Below are 23,320 nucleotides of genomic sequence, written 5' to 3' on the forward strand. Positions count from 1 at the left end.
CACTAAGGCATCAAGGAAGAAAGGAGTAGAGGTGGAGAAAAAAAAGAGACAACCTTTCCCCTTGGCTCCGTCTCAACCAGCTGCTTAGTTCCTTCATCTCATGGACTACGATCTGGGATAATCTTGTTTTTCTGATTTTTGTTTGGGGACCGTTTCTAGTCACAGGGCTAGAAACAGTGGAGGGGGTAAGCCCTTCTTTCCATTCCACATCAGACCCAGTGGGCAGTCCAGGCCCTGCCCACTGCATTGAGTCTATAGCAACAGAATCACCAGTGATGCTGGATAACAATGCATATTCCTGGAATCCACTCCATTCACTACTGACTCTTTGAGGTGGTGGTCTGGAACCTACACCTGGAAACTTTCTTGAGGATTCCAAATCACACCAAAGTCTGAGGACTATGGAAGATCTTCACATTTCTGGAAGAGCCGCACACCTCCAGAAGGAACCACAAGACTTGCCTGAAATGGTAAAGGTATAAGTATTGGACTGAAAGTTGGAAGGTCTCCACCTTTGCTATGTAAGTAAAATGATCTTTCTTTGAAATGAAAATAGATAATACTAAAAGTTCACATTGTTCTAGAGCATTAAAAAAAAAAAAAACCCTGAATTATAGAAATCTGATGTACGAGTTCCTGGAAAGCAAGAACCTATATTTATTGATATGTCTTCATGCCTTAGATCGTGCCTTGAATATAGTGTGCACATCAACAGAAGAAAGAAAAGAACTGAATCGACAAAGATACAAAGAGATCCAAAGTGCTGAGCCAAGTGAAAAGTTGAGGCTTCACAGAACTTTTCTGTCTTTCACACACTGAATAAATATTGAGCACCTACTATGAGCTAGTAGGCATGCAATATGTTTCTGGAAATAGAATGCTGAGAGAAGAAGAAACACAGTTCCTTCTTTCACTGAGACTAATCTAATGATAAATAACAGGCAGATACTTTGAGAACTTCTATAGGGGCCTCTTCCCTCACCAAAAACTGGGTGTCAGAGAAGGCTTTTCAGACTAATAATTGAGTTGAGATCCATAGGTTGAACCGACGTAAACCAGGGTTGAGATGCAGGAAGAATTTCAGGCAGGTAAAATAGCATCTTGGAAGGCTACGTGACAAGGGAACCTTAGTACATTCAAGAAATGAAAAATGCCCTATGGGATGGAACCAAAAGAGTGCAGAGGGCATTCCAGTGAAAAGAAATCAGAGAAGAAAGTGGGGACCAAGCAATGAAGGGATTTGGTCATATCTTCTCTATGATGGGAAAATACAAGAGCAGTTGGAGCAGGGAGGTGATAGAATTGCATCTGCATTTTAAAAAGGTCATCTTGCTCCACATCACTCATGATTGGACAGACTCAACTCCAAACTACAATGAGGTTCCACTTCACATTAGGCAGAATGGTCCTCATGGAAAAGTCTGTAGATAACAAATGCTGGAGAGGATGTGGAGAAAAGGAAACTCGCCTTCACCCTTAGTAGGAATGTGAGTTGGTAGAGCCACTATGGAAAAGAGTATGGAGGTTCCTGAAAGAACTAAAACTAGAAGTACCATATGATTCAGCAGTCCCACTCCCAGGCATATATCCACCAAAAGTATAACTGAACAAGATACATGCACCGTCTGTGCACATATATGTGTGTGTGCCCGCGGGTGCGCGCGAACTCGGGCGTTCGTCTTCGAGGATGGGGGTGGGGTGGGGGTGGGGCTGGGGGTAGGGCTGGGGCTGGGGCTGGGGCTGGAGCTGGTGCAGCCCCCCGGGATTGCCTGAGGCACGCCAAGGGAGCCCCAGACGGAGACCCGCGGGACGGTCATCTGGTTTCCTGGAAGCCAAATGTGGAGGGGCTCGCGGGCTGCGCGGAGGCAACCCAGGTCTGCAGCGGGAGTCGGTGCCCTGGCCACCCACCCCCAGGAGGGGCTGGGGCTGCGGGAGCCCAAGAGTTGGGACGTGGGGCGGGGGCTAAAGGAGAGGGAAGGCAAAGAGCCTACAGCACCCGGTATGCCCAGGCTGTCTCCCACCCAAGTACTAACCAGGCCCGACCCTGCTTAGCTTCCGAGATCAGATGAGATAGGGCGCGTTCAGGGTGCTATGGCCTTAGACGGAGGCTGCTGCCGCCCGGCGCCCTAAGAGCCCTGCGCTGCACCTCCCTTTCGCTCTGACTTGCCGGTCAGCCATTCCGTCGACAAGTAATTTTACTCCCTCCCCTTTCTCTCCCTGCTTTCTGAGAGTCTCTCTCCTTCCATACTTGATGGTGTGATGAATGGATGCCTTAGATCATTTTCCCTCAACATTTTTTTCTCTTTATTTTTACATTGATTTCTATGAATTCATCTTCAAGTTTATGGATTATTTCTGCTAGCATCTCAAATGTGCTATTGAACCTATCAGTTTTTCATTTCAATTATTTTAGTTTTCAAATCTAGAATTTATGTTAGTTTCCTTTAAAAAAAAATAATTTGTAGCTCTTCATTGAGTCTCTCTGTTTGTTGACTTTGTATCATACTGTCATCTAATTCTTCAAACATGGTTCCAGTATTTCATTTTGTAGTTATAATTATTTTGATATTTTATCTTTTGACCTTCATACTGAATTTATAAGTGATATACTTATGTGAGTTATCAGTGGTATGTTATACAAATGCTTTACTCACCACCATTACAACATTAGAGTTTCCTGATTTTAACTGTATACTTACCTGTCCCAGCAGGTTGATAAAGAGTCCAAGCCTAAAGCCCCTTTAAGGAGGAGGCAAGCTTGCTTTTTTTTTCACATTCTTTTGCCTAAGACAAGTAGGCATTGTAGGGAGCAGTATCTCAGGTTCAAGGACATTCCTCTTTTTGAGCTTTGGATGTATGTTATAGGAAAGGGTCTGGGCAAAACGCTCACATCCTTGAGATGTTTTTTGTCTATTCTCAGAGGCTAGTTGAGAAGTATATATGGCCCCACTTAAATTAGTGGGCCCCTTCTGATGTGTGTGTCAGAGCTTTTTCTGTCACCTTCACTTTAAATAAAATATACACAAAGCTCTGAGTGACTGAGACTGTCTTGGCCCCAGAGTAATATCTTCTTCTTAGACACCATGAATCCAGTGGCATCGGTCACCGTTGACTGCTAGGTTATCATCTTGGGGGCTTGTCCAAGATCTTCAAGACAAGGTAAGAACACTCAGAGTTGAGATTCTTTTGCTCTTTTACTGTGGTCTCTACTTTACTACAGAGAAGGCAATGGCACCCCACTCCAGTACTCTTGCCTGGAAAATCCCATGGGCGGAGGAGCCTGGTAGGCTGCAGTCCATGGGGTCGCTAAGAGTTGGACACGACTGAGTGACTTCACTTTCCCTTTTCACATTCCTGCATTGGAGAAGGAAAGGGCAATCCACTACAGTACTCTTGCTTGGAGAATCCCAGGGGCGGGGAGCCTGGTGGGCTGCCAACTCTGGGGTCTCACAGAGTCGGACACGACTGAAGCAACTTAGCAGCAGCAGCAGCAGCTACTTTCCTAAATCAGAAGCATCTGGACTGAACTTCTTTTCCCCAGTCAGCTTTTCCTGGTCCCTCTGACCATTTCATATCTGCTTGGGGAATTAAAGTTATTAACCTTGTGTGCCGGATTGTAGACTTTCAAGGGACTTGCAATCCATGCTGTTATTGTGCTTTTCTAGCAAGGCCCCCACTCCAAGTTTTACAGGACACTGCAGACAGGAGCACTTTAGGGAGCTAGCTGGAGCTCTAGCTCCAGGGACATCTCTCAGACTAGAAATCACCATCCTGATCCCACAGACACACAGGCAAGTTCTTGTCATGGCTATGCCTCTGGACTATATGGATTGAGGCATTGCTGGTGAGCATGAGATTCCTGAGGACACAGATTGGGACACCCCAGATTTGGGCAGAATGAAAGTGCATTGGGCTTCTTCCCTTAGTAGCGCTAGCTCTTAGCAGAGCAGACGAAGCCCTCCAGTGGCTCTTGTCTCAACTCCTTAGGTATTCTTTTTGTACAGTCTGATGGACAGGAATAAAAAGGATGATGTTGGCACTCCATGAATATGAAGGATTAGCTTTTCCTCGCAGGCGGGCCCTCCATCGCCTCCTTTGTTATTAAATAGACTCGTGTGGCCACTCTCAGGAGGATGTCTTGGGTTTTCTGTTCATCCCTTTATGACTTGCCACTTATACTGTTATGAGGAATGTGCGCAGGTACACAGAAGTTGGGCGCGTCCCCTAGTGGTCTTGGCTCGGCAAGCATCTGGAAAACTACTCTGTTCCACCCCAGGTGGTGCCGGAATAAAAGGGAAATCAAACCAAGGTTTTAATGGTGAGGACCTGGACATCAATCTGGGATGCCATCAGGTCTAACCCTGGTGCATCTCCACCATGCCTGGGTGGTAGAACGAGGGGGGTTGGGAGTAGGACACCTTCACCTGTAAGAGACAGGTTAGCTCTGGCCAGGGAAGGAAGCTTAGGTGGAAAATCAGTCTCCAACCGCGTCTAGAGCAGGGGCAGACACCTCTGGTAGAAAAAAGCCATGGCACTGGGCACTGCTTTTTTCTCTCTTACAGATGGGGCCTAACAGTCCAGAACCACCCCCCCTTGAATAATATCTTGAAAAACTGGGATAATTTTGATCCTCAAGGCCTAAAAATCCCTTATATATGGGGTTTCTTTGCTTTAAGAGAAGACCTCACCTGCCCAGAGAGAGAATCCCTGCTGGGACATCTTATCAATCAGTCTACCCCTGTCATCAGAGCCCATCTGAGCACTCTCTGGTTTAAAGCTTAGCTATGAAGCTATGACTACATGAAGGAGAAATGACATTTTGAACCCTGAATGGCCATATGTATTCTTTAGACTCCGGAGAAAACTAGGTAAAATGGAATCTTTTTGAAATTGCAAAACTGGTTCTTTTTGCACATGTAATTACTAAACGTTTGACTTGTGAAAATACTCTTTTGGGGAGCTCTGATCCTGCGTGAGAAACAGAAACATGCCTGGGGAAAAACCTGAGTTAACTCTTATCATGTCCTTGAGATACACAGCCCACTCTATCTGGGACTCCAGCCATGAGCTGGAACTCAAGCCAAGAAAATAAAAGGGTCAAAGAGACATTTTAAATTTCAGGTGGAAAACTGTGAGGTTTCTGTCTGTCCAGATTTGTGTCTGTCTCGGTGTATGTCTCCATCCTTGGAAAAAATTGCTAAAGGCTAAGTGGTTCAATGAGCTCTAATTAATTGGCCTAAAGAGAAGTCAGTGCTTACAAATCAAACAATTCTAAATTCAAGAAAATTAAAGTAAATGAATTTGAGGCTTGTGTGAACTGGGAAATAATCATTACTGAATTGATACATGATATTGATGTTTGTTTATTGATCTAATTAACAGAGGCATTGTGAAGATACTTTTATAAATGATATAACTTTGGGTGATTTATCCTTACCAATCTACAGAATGATGATGTAAAGTACAAGTCATGGTTTCTGAAGAAAAGTAAGATGTGTGTTTTTAATAAAAAGTAATAAGGAATGGAATTCCATTCTATTAAGGAAAAGCAAAGTAAGTCTAAACGTACAGGTGGCTGTCCTCTAAATGCACAAATGAAGTGATGAATACAGAAAGTGTAAACAGGTGTGTTGCAAGTGAAAGAAGAGTTTTGTGCATGCTACAAGTTTGTTAAGACATTAAACTGCCTTTGAAGTCTTATTGTTACTATGACTAAGTGAATAACTATTGTTTCACAGTGAATATAAGCTGTTACCAAACTGGAATTTGGTTTTCTCTCACTGATTAAAAGAACAAAGTTTTCTTGGAATGTGGCTTTTGAGAACAGACTACAGCACATATGAACAAAGCTCATTCTGCTTCTACAAAAGTTAACACCTCTTCAGGGAATTTAAAATGGATTAAAAATGGCCATAAACCAAAGAGTTGGGGCTATGAGAGGTCCAAGATGGCCACTTGGCTTTTCCTGGCTCCCTGACAAACCTTATTTTTATTTGATAATGCCTTTCCTGGCTTCAGGATTAATATCTCAGAAAAGAAAAAATGGTTAAAAGGTGCTTTCCACAATCTCCAGTGATCAGGGCACCCACTTTGCTGGACAGGTCATACAGACGTTCACAAAAACTTCATGAGTCTCTTCGAGACTATTGCTTTCACTGATGTCCTTGGTCATTGGGCAAGGACAGCAGAACAAAGGGATCAATTGCATGGGATGGAGTAGACCGCTAAATATGACCACAATTTTCACGACTTTTTGTCTGACATATTGTTGACTTTTACTCTGTGTTTTCAGATATAAAGAAGCACTTCTCCTCGAGTTACTGATCGTTTAAAACAATCTAGTGATTTACTCCTATGGGTAAAATTATACCTTTTTTCTCTCTGCCTCATCCCTCCAGAAACTGGAGACACTTGGGTTCTGAACAGCCTTATCAGGTAAATAAAAAGACTGTCTCCCGACATATACAGAAATCTCAACATATACTGGGGAGCTCTAAAAGAAAAATCCACCTAACTGATGTCAGGCCTATGGCATCTATTATGTTTCACTGAATATTAAGTTCCAGTTTTTTTAATTAAGGTCTGTATTTACTAAGACTCACTCCTTAGATAGTTCCTTGTGGTTATGTTACATTGCTAAGAGGTTGAATTAAGTTGTTAAAAAGGACATTCTGAGTTTGTTTCTAAAGCTTATCTCAATAACCAGTCTTTGAATAAAGATCAGATGCTCAGGATCTACAAGCAGGATATCAACAGCAAGCTATAGTCATTTAGCAAACTAAGTCAGATGACATGGAGATGTCACTGGGCTACACCTAATAGAAGTTCTTGACTTAACTTCTTATGATTCTACTATTACTGCTATTGTTTTCGATATTGCCTGTTTCAAGAAGTGTTGTTCCTTACATTATCAAGTGTGTGACTGAGCCACTAAGTGAGTCACTGTATGACTTAGCTGTAAAAAGAAGAGAAGTGAAAAGCAAAGGAGATAAGGAAAGATGTAAGAATCTGAATGCAGAGTTCCAAAGAACAGCAAGGAGAGATAAGCAAGCCTTCCTCAGCGATCAATGCAAAGAAACAGAGGAAAACAACAGAATGGGAAAGACTAGAGATTTCTTCAAGAAAATTAGAGATACCAAGGGGACATTTCATGCAAAGATGGGCTCGATAAAGGACAGAAATGGTATGGACCTAACAGAAGCAGCAGATATTAAGACGAGGTGGCAAGAATACATAGAAGAACTGTACAGAAAAGATCTTCACGACCCAGATAATCACGACGGTGTGATCACTGACCTAGAGCCAGACATCCTGGAATGTGAAGTCAAGTGGGCCTTAGAAAGCATCACTACGAACAAAGCTAGTGGAGGTGATGGAATTCCAGAGGAGCTATTTCAAATCCTGAAAGATGATGCTGTGAAAGTGCTGCACTGAATATGCCAGCAAATTTGGAAAACTCAGCAGTGGCCACAGGACTGGAAAAGGTCACTTTTCATTCCAATCCCAAAGAAAGCAATGCCAAAGAATGCTCAAACTACCGCACAATTGCACTCATCTCACATGCTAGTAAAGTAATGCTCAAAATTCTCCAAGCCAGGCTTCAGCAATACACGAACCGTGAACTTCCAGATGTTCAAGCTGGTTTTAGAAAAGGCAGAGGAACCAGAGATCAAATTGCCAACATTTGCTGGATCATGGAAAAAGCAAGAGAGTTCCAGAAAAACATCTATTTCTGCTTTATTGACTATGCCAAAGCCTTTGACTGCATGGATCACAATAAACTGTATAAAATTCTGAAAGAGATGGGAATACCAGAACCCCTGACCTGCCTCTTGAGAAATCTGTATGCAGGTCAGGAAGCAACAGTTAGAACTGGACATGGAAAAACAGACTGGTTCCAAATAGGAAAAGGAGTACATCAAGGCTGTATATTGTCACCCTGCTTATTTAATTTCTATGCAGAGTACATCATGAGAAATGCTGGACTGGAAGAAACACAAGCTGGAATCAAGATTGCCGGGATAATATCAGTAACCTCAGATATGCAGACGACACCACCCTTATGGCAGAAAGTGAAGAGGAACTAAAAAGCCTCTTGATGAGAGTGAAAGTGGAGAGTGAAAAAGTTGGCTTAAAGCTCGACATGCAGAAAACGAAGATCACGGCATCTGCTCCCATCACTTCATGGGAAATAGATGGGGAAATAGTGGAAACAGTATCAGACTTTATTTTGGGGGGCTCCAAAATCACTGCAGATGGTGACTGCAGCCATGAAATTAAAAGACGCTTACTCCTTGGAAGAAAAGTTATGAACAACCTAGATAGCATATTCAAAAGCAGAGACATTACTTTGCCAACAAAGGTCCGTCTAGTCAAGGCTATGGTTTTTCCTGTAGTCATGTATGGATGTGAGAGTTGGACCATGAAGAAGGCTGAGCACCGAAGAATTGATGCTTTTGAACTGTGGTGTTGGAGAAGACTCCTGAGAGTCCCTTGGACTGCAAGGAGATCCAACCAGTCCATTCTGAAGGAGATCAGCCCTGGGATTTCTTAGGAAGGAATGACACTAAAGCTGAAACTCCAGTACTTTGGCCACCTCATGCAAAGAGTTGACTCTTTGGAAAAGACTCCGATGCTGGGAGGGACTGGGGGCAAGAGGAGAAGGGGACGACAGAGGATGAGATGGCTGGATGGCATGACTGACTCGATGGACATGAGTCTAAGTGAAGTCCAGGAGTTGGTGATGGACAGGGAGGCCTGGCGTGCTGCGATTCATGGGATCACGAAAAGTCGGACAGGACTGAGCGACTGAACTGAACTGAACCGACATAACATAAGAAATCCCCACGTAATAGGAATTAAAATCAGTATATGAGTTTTCTCATACAGTGTGATTTACTAGCGAAAAGCAACCACCACCCCACAACCTGAACTGCTCATGAATCCAGACTGAATGAGGCAGGCAGAATAATGTCTTACTTTAAGCCTCATTCCGAGAGAGAGAGATTTGTATGAATGATGTCTCTGTGAAATGAAGCAATATATTCTGGCCTCTTTATTTCCTAGTACTTGTACTTATTAACAAGAGAGATAAGAATGGCATATATTGTAAGCATCTTTTTAAAAAATTCCTCACCCAAAGTATCTGGTATTAAACTTTGTAGTTCGTGGCTGAAGGTCATGGATTATGGTTTATGCTTAATTTACACATGAAGGCAGAACTGAGGTCTCTATGGAAGGCTATTAAACACTATAAGCAAACACAGAGATGGGGATATTGAAAAATATCAGTTATTACCAGATATTCGCAACTATCTGGGAAGATGAATGGATGATCTTTATGAAAATGTAACTCCAAACAACTGATCCACTTGAGGAGATAATTCAATTGGGAAAATAAGTAAGATTTGGTTAATTTACATTATTTACTACATATTCATTCAGTTACTTTGATAACTTTTGCCTCCTTAAGATTATTATTTACAATTCTGAAACACCATTCTTTTTTGACATTTAAATATGAAGCAAAATATGAAAATAATATTTGCAAAGTATCTTGCAAGTACAAAAATAAGACACATACATATTCAGTTCAGTTCAGTCCCTCAGTCGTGTCTGACTCTTTGAGACCCCATGTACTGCAGCAAACCAGGCCTCCCTGTCCATCACCAACTCCCGGAGCCCACCCAAACCCATGTCCATTGAGTCAGTGATGCCATCCAGCCATCTCATCCTCTGTTGTCCCCTTCTCCTCCTCCCCTCAACCTTTCCAAGCATCAGGGTCTTTTCAAATGCGTCAGCTCTTCTCATCAGGTGGCCAAAGTGTTGGAGTTTTAGCTTCAACATCAGTCCTTCCAATGAACACCCAGGACTGATCTCCTTTAGGATGGATTGGTTGGATCTCCTTGTAGTCCAAGGGACATTCAAGAGTCTTCTCCAACACCACAGTTCAAATGCATCAATTCTTCGGCCCTCAGCTTTCTTTAGAGTCCTACTCTCACATCCATACATGACTGCTGGAAAAACTATAGCTTTGACTAGACAGATCTTTGTTGCTAGTAAATTAATGGAAAAAAAAAAATTCTCCAAGCCAGGCTTCAGCAATACGTGCACCATGAACTTCCAGATGTTCAAGCTGGTTTTAGAAAAGGCAGAGGAACCAGAAATCAAATTGCCAACATCTGCTGGATCATCGAAAAAGCAAGAGAGTTCCAGAAAAACTTCTATTTCTGCTTCATTGACTATGCCATAGCCTTTGACTGTGTGGATCACAATAAACTGTGGAAAATTCTGAAGGAGACACGCACATAATATAGCCAAATATTAATATGGCCTATCTTCGTGTGGAGAACAGTTAACAACATTTTTATGACATATTAATAATGTGATTCTTTAAAATTCATATCTTTCCTCTTAATTCTAAAAAATATTACATTATTTGAGAGAGAAACAGAAAATATCCTATTACCTAAAATAAATCTATAGTATTAAATATAGTTTAACTCATTATATAGAATACAAATCTATACTATTAATAGTTACATTTTATATCCAAAACAATGCACATTTTCATAAGAAAATGCAGCAATCTTAAAAATGTATTTCAAACAAAATGTATACTTTGCACTAGAAAATCATGAAAATCCTATAGGTATGGGTGTATACACATTAGACTTCCCTGGTAGCTCACCTGGTAAAGAATCCACCTGCAATGCAGGAGACCCCTGGTTGATTCCTGGGTCAGGAAAATCCCCTGGAGAAGAGATAGGCTACCCACTCCAGTATACTTGGGCTTCCCTGATGGCTCAGTTGGTAAAGAGTCTGCCTGCAGTATGGGAGACCTGGGTTCAGTCCCTGGCTTGGGAAGATCCCCTGGAGGAGAACATGGCAACCCACTCTGATATTTGTGCCTGGAGAATCCCCATGGACAGAGAACCCTGGTGGGCTACAGTCCATGTGGCCACAGAGTCAGAAACACCTAAGCACAGCAGCAGAATATATATATATTCCCATCACTGAGTCTGATCTATATTTTGTCAAATATTATTTTAGGATTATTCTACACTTGGATTTAGATAGTAAGTGAAAGTCTTTTACTTTGAGATAAATCATCTATTTTGAGGAACTAAAGGATTTATATTTTCTTCTTTTTTGTAGCAAAGTCAGTTGTAGTTTATTTATTCCTTGATCATGTATACTTAATGTCAAACCCAGTTAAAATAGCATGAGTTTGTATATATATATATATATATATATAAACACATATATTTTCCCCAATACTTACAATGTTACTTCACAAACAGATCACACAGTGACTTGCTTTTCAGACTGTAAGACTTGCCATGTAGACTATTAGGCTGGACTTTACACTATGTTGTATTTAGATCTATATATTCTTTTCACTTAAGTAAAATAATAGCAGTTCACAAATACACAAAAAAAATCTCTAGGTACTTGATTAAAAGAAATCTAGAGTTGTAGGATACGAGGCTAGGTATATAGTTCTGAAAGGAGTTTGCAGTATGTGATTGTTCTTATTTTCCTATAACTGCCTTTTGGTTTTTGTTTAGTCGCTGAATCATGTCCAGCTATTTTGCATCCCCATGAGCTGTAGCCCACCATATTCCTCTCTCCATGGGATGTCCCAGGCAAAAACACTGGAGTGGGTAGCCATTTCCTTCTCCAGAGGATCTTCCTGGCCCAAGGATTGAACCTGTGTCTCCTGAATTAGCAGGTGGATTCTTCAACTGTCTTTTACCTTTTAACATATTATTACCTTTTATACCTTGAGGCCAAGTATTTTGAGAGCTAGGTCTCCCCCAGGTTTAGCCTTCAATACAGGCAGGATCACTCTCCCTCCAGATTTTTCAGTGTGTTTTTACTCTGTAAAAAGTTTTCTTTTCTTTTTTTTTTTTTTAAACAAAGGGGATTATTAGTGAAAAGTGAAATCAAGGAAAATGCATTGAGAGGAAAATAAAGAAGGAACCACTGAAGGCAAGCTGTTGTTGGAGGCTTGGCTTTTACACATTCTGACTGATTTTCCCATTAGCAGGAGAGAATCAGCAACAGAGGGAGTGATGAGAAGACAGTCACTGGCGTCAGAGATGAATGACCTTCAAATTATTAACCTCCCTTCCCAGAACCTTTTTATTGCACCAAACTCTTCTTATGGAATTTTTCATCTCCATGTTTCTAAGTGTGTAGATAAGTGGGTTGAGCATGGGGACAATAATTGTGTAGAAGAGCGTAAACACTTTATCTTCTGGTAATGTTGTGGCAGGTCTAATGTAAACAAAGATGACAGGTGTGAAAAAGAGGATCACGGACTGTGATGTGGGAACTACAGGTGGAAAGTGCTTTATGGTGGCTTTCTGCAGAATATGTGCACACATTACACAGAATCAAAATGTAGGAGGCCATCAAAACCACAAAGAGCACCAGTCCCATCTAGCCAGAATTGGCAATGACAAAAAAGCCAATTTTGTGAGTATCAGTGCAGGCTAGTTTCAACAAAAGATATGCATCACAGAAATAGTGATCTATTTCACTGGGGCCACAGAAAGGTCAAACAATCGCAAGAAGAAAGAGACCAAGAGAATGAAGAAGTCCCCCTGCACACGACGCTATGAGAATTGAGTGACGTTTTTGCCTGTTCATGGTGATGGCGTCGTGGAGAGGTTTGCTGACGGCCACATAGCAGTCACAGGCCATCCCTGTGAGGGTGAAGACCTCAATCCCCCCGCCAAAGAAGTGGGTGGTGAAAAGCTGTGTCATGCAGTTTTTATAGGAAATGGCCTTTTTCTCCATCAGTAAGTCAGTCATGAGTTTGGGTGTCACAGTGGAGGTGCAGAAGAGATCTGAGAGTGCAAGGCAGTTAAGGAAGAAGTACATGGGCTGGGTGATTAGCTGACTGCATGTAATAGAAATCACAATGATCAAATTCCCCAACCAAATAGCCAGGTAACAGAATAAGAAAAATAAAAAGCAGAGGATCTGGACTTTCTTGTCCATAGAAAGTTCTAAGAGGATAAATTCAGTAACATTATTTCTATCTTCCATGATCTGATGTTCAAGAAAGTTATCTGAAATGACAAAACCAATGAAACGAATCATTGATGAGAAAATGGAAACCTAATATCTACTTAAAATGGCACCAATGCCGTTTAAAGACAAGTTATTTTGAGACCCACTGAAATAATTTTCATTTAATACGAGTCTTTTGAATATCTAGTGCTAATATTCTTCTAAGAGCTAAGAATACAGTGATAAATTAGACAAAGTTCAAGTTTTTATATAATTTAAATTATTTTGTGAGGAAGCAAGGAATTACATTTGTCAAGAATTAAAAAAAGAGAGATAATCTTAATAGTGTTAAGTAGGGTGCAATATAATGTGCCAATTTAGGATGTAAAATAGGGGTAACTATAGAATTTGCTTGATTAAGTGGTTTCTAATGAAATCACAAAATTGGTGTAGGGTGTGTGGGTGGGTTTTTCAGTGCTGGCACAGAGTCAATGTTAAATAAATATCAATTAAATAAAAATCTGGAAAGTGAACAATGTGCTATAATTTTGAAGGAATAATACAATAAATAATCATCCTTTAGTCAGGTAATTCACGATAAAACTGAAGAACAAATCATTTTTATGAGTGGACTCATAATCCTTTTTGACTTTTAAGTTAGTTAAGTTGCTCAGTAGTGTCTGACTCTTTGCGACCCCGTGGACTGTAGCCCACCAGGCTCTTCCGTCCATGGGATTCTCCAGGCAAGATTACTGGAGTGGGTTGCCATTTCCTTCTCCAGGGGATCTTCCTGACTCAGGGATCAAACCCAGGTCTTCTGCATTGCAGGCAGATGCTTTAACCTCTGAGCCACCAGGGAAGCCCTTTTGACTTTTAAGAGGAAAAAATTCCTTCATGTGAAATACTCCATGAAACTTTCATATTTCTTAAACTTTATTTGTAGCATCTCTAGGTTAATATATTTACAACTCTGCTTTTCCTATTTGTCTATATTTCTCTTGCAAGATTATTTCCTCTTTCAAAATAAATTAACATTCAGAAGTTATTTGAGTTACATCTTATCAGACTGTAATTATAGTTGCCTAGTTTGGAAATAATATACTGAGAAATGGGCTCCTCTAATTCCAAAATAGTTCCCCCAAACACAATACAATAAACAAGATATAACACTTCTTCCCTTAATTTCTTAGAGAATTCACCCACACAATCTGCATGACTATATAGAGGAATCTCTTGGGTTCTCTAAAATAGAAGCAGTTATACCTGTATTCATGTAGTCATCTGGTAAATACACTATGTAAATAGGCAAAATAGCTAGTTTTTTCCTCCCACTTTGTTGCTTAGTTGCTCATTCCCTAGGATCCCAGGCTCCCATTCACAAAATAAAAGTGGTTAGATAATCTCTGAAGATCTCCCCAGATTCCAATAATGTGTGACTTCTGATTCTCCATTAATTTGGGGAAGACATCTGTTTACCTCTCTCCTGCCTTCCCTTCTCTGCTTGATACATTGAAACTATAAAAAGTAACAAATACAGTGGCAATTTCATTACAATTCCTGTGCCTCAGTTTACTTCTCGGTAAAATCAAGGTAAAGATAATATCTCTTTATACGGTGATTTTTTGAATAATCAGTTTCTAAATATGAAATTTCTTAAAGCAATATCTGGAAAGTACTATATATTTAATAGTTATTGGCCATCCTCAACAATTACTAAGGGCTTCCGTGGTAGCTCCGATGGTAAAAATCTGCTTGCCATGAAGGAGACCAAGGTTCAATCCCTGGGTTGGGAAGATCTCCTGGAGAAGGGAATGGCTACACACTTCAATAAATATTTTTGCCTGGTGAATTCCATGGACAGAGGAGCCTGGTAGGCTACAGTCCACGGGGTCACAAAGAGTCAGATACAACTGAGCAAATAACACACACATGATTACTAACTATAAGATCAAGGCCCCAGAGAAAACGTGAGTACACCATCTCAGGAACTGTACCTTGTACTATCCTTCCCTGAACAAGATAGGAAATATTATTAATATTAATATCAGAAACTTCAGAGATAAGAGTTGTGTTCAGACATAGCTCTGATACTCAAATGCAAGAGTCTTCACCTCCTTAAATACTTTTTCCTTCTTCCTTAAAATAAGCATGCAGTGCCTAATTTACAGGAATCCTATGGAATGTAAATAAGCTTACATATACAGAACTTGATGCTCAAAAACATGTTAGTTTCCCCTCCTTCCTCTTGGAACCCCCATAGTGTTATAAATTTAGGAGGTCCTCACACTATTTGAGTGGTAGTAGATTCTAGTAATTAAGGTTATGAGTTCTGGACCTACATAGAATGAGATGCTCCAAAATTCACTTGGAGCATAATCACAGATAAAATATATAACCTCAGCTTCTTCATCTATAAAATGAATAATACTGTAATTAACTCTGGGATCTGCTGTAAAGATATGATGAGTTCACTTATATAACAGCTTAAGACAGAAACGTATATATTAAGATAAAACATTTAGTAAATATTCATTGTCATTGACATTATATTTGTCCTATCAATGGGTACACTGTATTATTCTTACTATATATTTTGAATCGCTTATTTAAAATATGTAATATTGTAACATGGGATAAATATGGATAAGACATAGCAGAGTTTCCCTGCCATAAACAATCTGCTCTTTCTTACCTGAAGGCTGGGGTTGCTCACTGTGGGGAAACATCCTGTCGTTAAGCCAAATCGTTCTCTTTGGTCTGGGTTGAGCTGACTTTCCACATTTCTGAAGATAAATGTACTGCTTATTTCAGCCAGTTAATACTTTTGTTTTCTTTCTTTTGAATTAATTAACCTTATTGATGGACAGAGAGGCCTGGCATGCTGCAGTTCATGGCGTCCTAGAGTCGGACACGACTGAGCGACTGAACTGGACTGAGCGACTGAACTGAACTGAACTGAACTGATCTGAATTAGACAGATATTTATGTTCCCCTTTGATAATTTTTCTTCATCTCAACTAAGGAAAAAGAAACCTACCACTTAAATACTATCCATTCAAATAGCTTCTTTGAAAATTTCATCATATATTTTTGCTTCTGCATAATCTTAGAAGCATACTGGTGTTTTGATTTTAATTTTTTTAAATATATCTTCAGTTCCTTCACTGCAATACTGTCCACTTATCTCTTGGGCCAGTGCATTCTTCTTCATATTAAACTTTTTTCCATAATGGAATCCAAAGAGCTAATAATATGATTAAATTTTTGAAATATGAAAAGACAAATAAATCTAGCAATATTTTGAGAGCTGCTGAGAGACATGGCACTGATAATTTTAAGACAAACTATCATGACAAATCACAAGTCATGATAGTTGAAGCCAGGTTTTCCCAAATAGTAAAAATAGCATTTTAAAGTCTCTGGAATTTTTCAAAGGTTAGTTAGAAGGCTTAGATCATAAATACAATCAGAATGATTCAAATATTCATTTTAAGGAAAATCACTATTATAATTACGAACTGGATTTAACTTACCAGCTGCTTAACTCATCAGACAGATTTCTTATAACATGAGGCTTCACACCTAAGATAAAGTCAGAATTTTAAAACCTGAATTTCCATGCAGTAATCCATCTCTAATTGCATAAAATCTTACAAGAGAACTTGTGAGTTCCACTGTTACAGATATGTTTGGTAAATTGAACCAATTTTGAGATTTTTTTTTAGCATGCAGTTTTTCCACTTCTAAAAAATAAATATGTGTCTCTCTGATATTTTGCCTTTGTCTCTATAGAAAAGTGACATATATACATATATATGTATCAGTTCAGTTCAGTCGCTCAGTCGTGTCCGACTCTGCGACCCCATGAATTGCAGCACACCAGGCTTCCCTGTCCATCACCAACTCCCGGAGTTCACTCAGACTCACGTCCATCGAGTCAGTGATGCCATCCAGCCATCTCATCCTCTGTCGTCCCCTTCTCCTCCTGCCCCCAATCCCTCCCAGCATCAGAGTCTTTTCCAATGAGTAACTCTTCGCATGAGGTGGCCAAAGTACTGGAGTTTCAGCTTTAGCATCATTCCTTCCAAAGAAATCCCAGGGCTGATCTCTTTCAGAATGGACTGGTTGGATCTCCTTGCAGTCCAAGGGACTCTCAAGAGTCTTCTCCAACACCACAGTTCAAAAGCATCAATTCTTCGGTGCTCAGCCTTCTTCACAGTCCAACTCTCACATCCATACATGACCACAGGAAAAACCATAGCCTTGACTAGACGGACCTTTGTTGGCAAAGTAATGTCTCTGCTTTTGAATATTCTGCTTGATGTTAAATTGGCATTTAAGGAGAATTCTGACAAAATGTGTAATATAGAAAAGGTCTCAATATCTCTAAAAATATAGAAATTTCCCATCACTATACTTTGCCAAAGATGTAAATCATAGCTTCAATTTCTCGATTTCTACCTAATAAATAAATATGCCAAAGTTCTTAATTATATTTCCCTATTGCATCAACATCCAAAGCACTGAGATCAGACATGGGACATGGAGACTATGAGGAAATGGAGTATATGATGACTATGGACATGGAGTATATAATGCTCATTTGTCAGGACAGGGCAGAATCAGTTAGCTGAGGGAGACTGAAGTGAGCTGCCATGGGAAATACTGAGAGCCCTACAGCTAGAATTAAAAGTTCAGTGAGTAGACCTAGGATTTAAGACAATTCTTCCTGGGGAGGAAAAAAATAAGCTTGTTAGGGCATTATAATTTCTGGCTGATGCCTGGAAAAGACTCCTATGCTTTACTGCTATGCTTTTTTTTTTCCAGGAAGCTCACATACCCCCATGGGGCATCTGCGCATCTCTTGCAAATGTGCAGACAATTTCCCAATTTATTTTTGTAGGCGAACTCCTTTGTAAAAAGATATGCTTTTTTCTGATTGAATTTTCCATATGTATATTTCAGAAAATATATTTTAGAAAGAACTATAACAAAAATAAAATGGTCTCATAAATTTATTCATATAAAAATATTTACTATTCCTAATTCTAAAAGGTCTGACTTGGACAAAACTTACTATGGAGAATGCATTTGTTGTTGTTTAGTCACTACGTTATGCCCCACTCTTTTGCAAACCCACAGAATGTAGCCTGCCAGGCTCCTCTGTCCATGGAATTTTCCAGCAAGAATATTGGAGTGGGTTTCTGCAATATGTTTCCTTCTCCAGGGGAACTTCTTGACACTGGGATCAAACTCACATCTCCTGCATTGGCAAGTGGGTTCTTTACTGTAGAGCCACCAGGGAAGCCCTAGAGAATGTATTTAGTGGTGAACAAAATAGCCTTTGTCCTCAGTGAGGCTGGAGACTAAGGAAAGAGACAGACAATGAGATAAACAAGAAAATAAGCAAATGTATAATTACAAATAGTATATTTTAAATAAATGAATAGGAAGTTGTGGGTCATTTCTTTTTAATCTATACAAATTTTAATCTATAGACGTTTTAGTCAAGTGCAAATCTTGGACATTCTTATGTTATACAGACATTTATTCCTTAGTTGCCTCTTGAATTTTACCTTATGTAACTCCATAAGACAATTGTATTTTCTCATCCATTTTTTACCTGCAAATGTAGTATTTATATTTGTTGAAAAGTTGAAATCATATGACTGAATTCATATTTTTAAAAATTTACTTAATCTTTATTGTTTGTCTAAAAGCTTCTAAGATCTTTTCATGTACCATTGAATTTTTTTTTCTAATTTTACATCGTGCATCGAACCTGGACTGGCACAGTCAGTGGGTATCTGTGAATGGATCTATTTCTATAGTTTCTTTAAAGTTTACCATTTGTAAAAGGATATATTTTAAAAGAGAATATTATTGAATTTTTATGCAAATGATGAATGGACACATGTCAAAGATTCTATTGAATTTATTATTAATATTTAATGTAGAAACCAGTGAGATGTTACCATCAGTTCAGGCAACAGTTCACCACATATTTATCGTCAGTAAGGGGTGCTAAAATGAATTTATAAGTTGATGCAAAACTAGTCAAGTATCCAAAGAAATCCAAATCAAAGAAATCCATTGCATTTCACCTGACACAATTTGAATTTCTATGGCCAGACATTGTTGACATTGATATTATTTTGTGTGAGTCAACTTCTCTATTTTGAGTTGTAAAATGTCTTAGCCAAAAATAATGAAAGATAGGTAATAACCTGAATGCAAGAACTAGTAAGGTCACTCACTAAATTACAGAGAATCTCACTGCTCTTTCTTGATATTATATGTGCTATTAATGACCCAACTGAAGAGAGAAATATGGCTGATGCTCTTGAGAAGCTGAGAAGGGAGGAGATCACAGTGCAAAAGTGAAGGAGTTAAATCATAATTCCCAGTTAATGATTAATATTGACAATGAAGTGTTTGCTTGCTTATCTTATTAAACTATAGTTTATTTACAATGTTGTATTGGTTTTGGGTATATAGTCATGTGATTCAGTTCATATATATGTGTGTTCATATGTATGTATATTTTCCATCTCAGATTACTTTTCATTATAGGTTATTATAAGATATTGAGTATAGTTTCCTGTGCTATACAATAGATCATTGTTGTTTATCTATTTTATATTTGGTAGTCTGTATCTGTTAATCCCAAACTCCCAATTTATCCCTCCCCTCCCCCTTTCTCTTTTGGTAACCTTAAGTTTGTTTTCTGTGTCTGTGAGTCTTTTTCTGTTTTGTAAATAAGTCCATCTGTGTAATTTTTTTATAAACCACATATAAGTGATTATATATGTTTGTTTTTCTCTGTCTGACTTACTTTACTTAGTAAGATAATTTATTGGTCCATCCATGTTGCTGCAGACTCCAAGTATTTTAATAATCCACATTCACAACTTTTGTTCCAAGAATAAAAGTAAAACAGAAACATTTGTGTTAATTTTTGAAGTTTTATTTGTCAATAATACAAGTCTGGTTGGTTGGAGGATAGGGCTTCTGACACAGAGGGAAACTTTGAGGGTTGGCTGGTCTTATTAAAGACCCTGCTTATTTCACACCAGAAAGTGATCTTTCACTTTCCTGCTCTTTATGTTCTCTGACATGTATACTGTGCATGCCCTATCCAGGAGTTTTCAGAGGGCTGTCAAGAAGTAGGTTTAAAACAACAACAAGCAAATATGTTAGGATCTTTCTATAAGAATTTCTAGCACATAATATTTTTAGGTTTATTTGTTGGGCATTTTCAACTGAGTCATAGAACTATGCTATTTTTCTTTTGTATATTATGAACCCATCTTAAGAATCCTCAACATTGACAACTCATTTTTATCTAACTTGGCTCTCTCTACAACTTGAAAATAAATTCTCATGCAAGTACATCATATCCACGAAGTTTTTTAAAGACTTTTGAGATTCTACCCATTCCTAATCAGTTATCTAGTGGCCTGATCTTGCTCCTAGTCATTTCTGACATTGGGCAAAGGTGCTCCAGGATGACTTTAAATTCCTACTGGAAAAACTGCTATTAACTTGAACAGTGCCAAAGATGTGATCATTGACTTTGAGTGATATTCTCCACTTGCCCACTCTAAGAAAAGATTAATTTCACCAGTAATAGGTGCCCATTGCACACTGTGCTGTGCTTAGTCACTCAGTCATGTCCTACTCTTTGTGACCCCCTGGACTGTAGCCTGCCAGGAACCTCTTTCCATGGGGATTCTCCAGGCAAGAATACTGGAACAGATTGTCATGAGCTCCTCCAAGGGATCTTCCCACCCAGGGATTGAACCCAGATTCCCCACATTGCAGGTGGATTCTTTACTGTCTGAGCCACCAGGGAAGCCTAGTAATAGGAGCATGACATTAATATGAGCCCCATTCTCACACCCTCACTGCTGCAAAGGAAAGTTATTATCAGAAGGGTTACATTTCTGATGCATAACAGGAGACCGGGCAATAAAATAGCTCATACGTGTTGAGCACTTACTGTGTGACCAAGCAGTGTTTCAGTCCTGCACATATCCTCACTGGACTGTGTGCTGGGCTATTATTATCACTTGATGGATGGTTTGTTGAGCATATGTCCCAGTCCTCATAGTTAGTAAGCAATTCTGGGTCCAGAACACATGCCCGTAACAAATATACACCATCAGGTGCTAGAATTAGCCAGAGTTGCAGTTCATGTTTACACAGACAGAGTTGGGAAAGACAGTTCCTTTGAACAAAAGAAAAGAGATTGATGTGGGACTTAGGTAAGAGTACTGGTGTTGGACATATGAGAAGCTCCAGATTGCCGTTGGCTACAAAATTATCAGAGTAGAAAGCTATATTTTTAAGAAATATAGTTGCAGGTCCAAAATTTGGTCTTTTAGAATATTCTTTACATGATGCAAGTAAAATGTTGGAATTATCTTCTAAATCATTGCTACCTGGGATTGGCTTTATTGACTAAAGTCACATACAAGAATGGGCTGTATAGGTTCTCAGTGTTGATTTGTATTACATGATGCCTTTGTGGTCTACTGCTAAATATCTAAATTGATTACACAGCCAAAAGATCAGAGGGGAAGAGGAGATATAAATAAGAAAACTAGAAAACTAGAAAAGAGCACAGCAGAGTCTGGATAAATCCAGGGAGTTGTAAGCTTTTGCTCATACTTAAATCTATATATTGCTAAAACAAAATGAAACAAAAAAGCATATAAGGCAAGCATTATACATTTTAAAGTCTTCATTGTAGAAAATCCATATATTCAACCAAGTTCAGCAGTGAAAATCAGAGGTATCTTTTAGTTCATTTCCTTTCTTACTGCGATATGGCACCAGAATTTCTTTATGTCATTCTTCATCTCCAAGTTTCTCAATGTGTAGATTAGAGGATTGCGCATGGGCGCAATGATAGTATAAAAAAGAGCGAACACTTTGTCTTCTGGTGAAGTAGTTGCTGGTCGAATGTAAATGAAGAATAAAGGAGCAAAAAAGAGAACCATCACAGTGTTGTGGGAACTGCAGGTGGAGAGAGCTTTGCGGCGATTCTCTACAGAGTAGGACCTGACAGTGGACAAGATCACAGCGTAGGATACCAACAAGACCACAGAAGTCACCAGGCCCATGAGGCCCGAGTTGGCAATGACAGGGAGACCAATTCTGGTGGTGTCAGTGCAGGCCAGTTTCAGCAAAGGATACACATGGGCCACAGTAGGGTAAAAAGATGGCCAGGAGAAACTGACCAAAGGAACGCAGGAACCCCCCAGCGCAGCAAGCAGCGATCATGGCAACACACTTCTGTCTGATCATGATCAGAGTGTAGAGCAGAGGTTTGCAGATGGCCACATAGCGGTTATAGGGCATCCCTATGAGGATGAAGACCTCAATCCCCCCAAAGAAGTGCATGGTGAAGAGCTGTGTCATGCAGCCATGGTAGGAAATGATCTTCTTTGCTGCCAGCAAGTCAGCGATCAACTTGGGGGTCACAGTGGAGGTGTAACAAAGGTCTGCGAGGGAGAGGTGACTCAGAAAGAAATACATGGGCTGCTTCACAAGTTGACTGGAGGCGATAGAAATCATGACAAGTAGGTTTCCGATCAGAATTGCAACGTACCAAAGTAAGAACAGTAAAAACCAGAGAATTTCAATTTCCTTTTTCTGAGAAAGTCCTAAGAGAATAAATTCTGTGGTGTTATTCCTATTTTCCATGACTCAGAGCAGTTTGTAGCCACTTGAAATTAAATAGTTATCAATCTTTACAAATATGTAAATACAATGATGTATATTATTCCTTGTCATGGGCATTTTAAAATGGAAAGCATTCAAAACTTGAAGAAAAAGATTTGATTTTTATTTTGAAAGGCTTTCCTTGCATTCTTTTTGTCCCTCTCTGGAAAATATTAATTCCTGATAAGCAACTTTGATACCTGATTTAAAAACTAACCCTGTAGAATGCAGCATATTTATGCAACCATTCTATTAGCATGTATTATCAAACATAACTGGATAATATGCCCTGGTTGAATTCAAGAACTGGTACTGTAGAAAAAAATCAGTCATCCCTTTCCTATTCTCACTATTTGTTATTGAGAAAATAGACACAGAAATGAAACCTTGAGAGAAAATAAAAAAGCACTTATATGTGGATAATGTTATATGTGAGAAATTTCCTTCCATCTATCCTAGGTGGAAATTTGATAGATAGAAAAAATCAACCAATTTGGAATCATGAGGTATATCAGTTCAGTTCAGTTCAGTCACTCAGTCGTGTCTGACTCTTTGCGACCCCATGAAC

At 39.4% G+C, this 23,320-nt stretch overlaps 1 protein-coding gene and 2 pseudogenes across 1 annotated transcript; all 3 read right to left on the reverse strand.

Moving 5' to 3' along the window:
• Nucleotides 1-1,984: 1,984 nt before the first annotated feature.
• Nucleotides 1,985-2,103, reverse strand: LOC133260826 (5S ribosomal RNA; annotated as a pseudogene).
• A 10,085-nt stretch (nucleotides 2,104-12,188) lies between these two features.
• On the reverse strand, nucleotides 12,189-13,125 carry LOC133260193 (olfactory receptor 4P4-like). The gene has a single exon (XM_061438375.1). It carries the CDS (start codon nucleotides 13,111-13,113, stop codon nucleotides 12,565-12,567), a length of 549 nt encoding a protein of 182 aa, XP_061294359.1. The 5' UTR covers nucleotides 13,114-13,125; the 3' UTR covers nucleotides 12,189-12,564.
• An 8,702-nt stretch (nucleotides 13,126-21,827) lies between these two features.
• LOC133260808 (olfactory receptor 4P4-like) lies at nucleotides 21,828-22,734 on the reverse strand (annotated as a pseudogene).
• Nucleotides 22,735-23,320: the final 586 nt, after the last annotated feature.

Source organism: Bos javanicus, chromosome 14 (assembly GCF_032452875.1).
Source record: "Bos javanicus breed banteng chromosome 14, ARS-OSU_banteng_1.0, whole genome shotgun sequence".
Classification (NCBI taxonomy): Eukaryota; Metazoa; Chordata; class Mammalia; order Artiodactyla; family Bovidae; genus Bos; species Bos javanicus.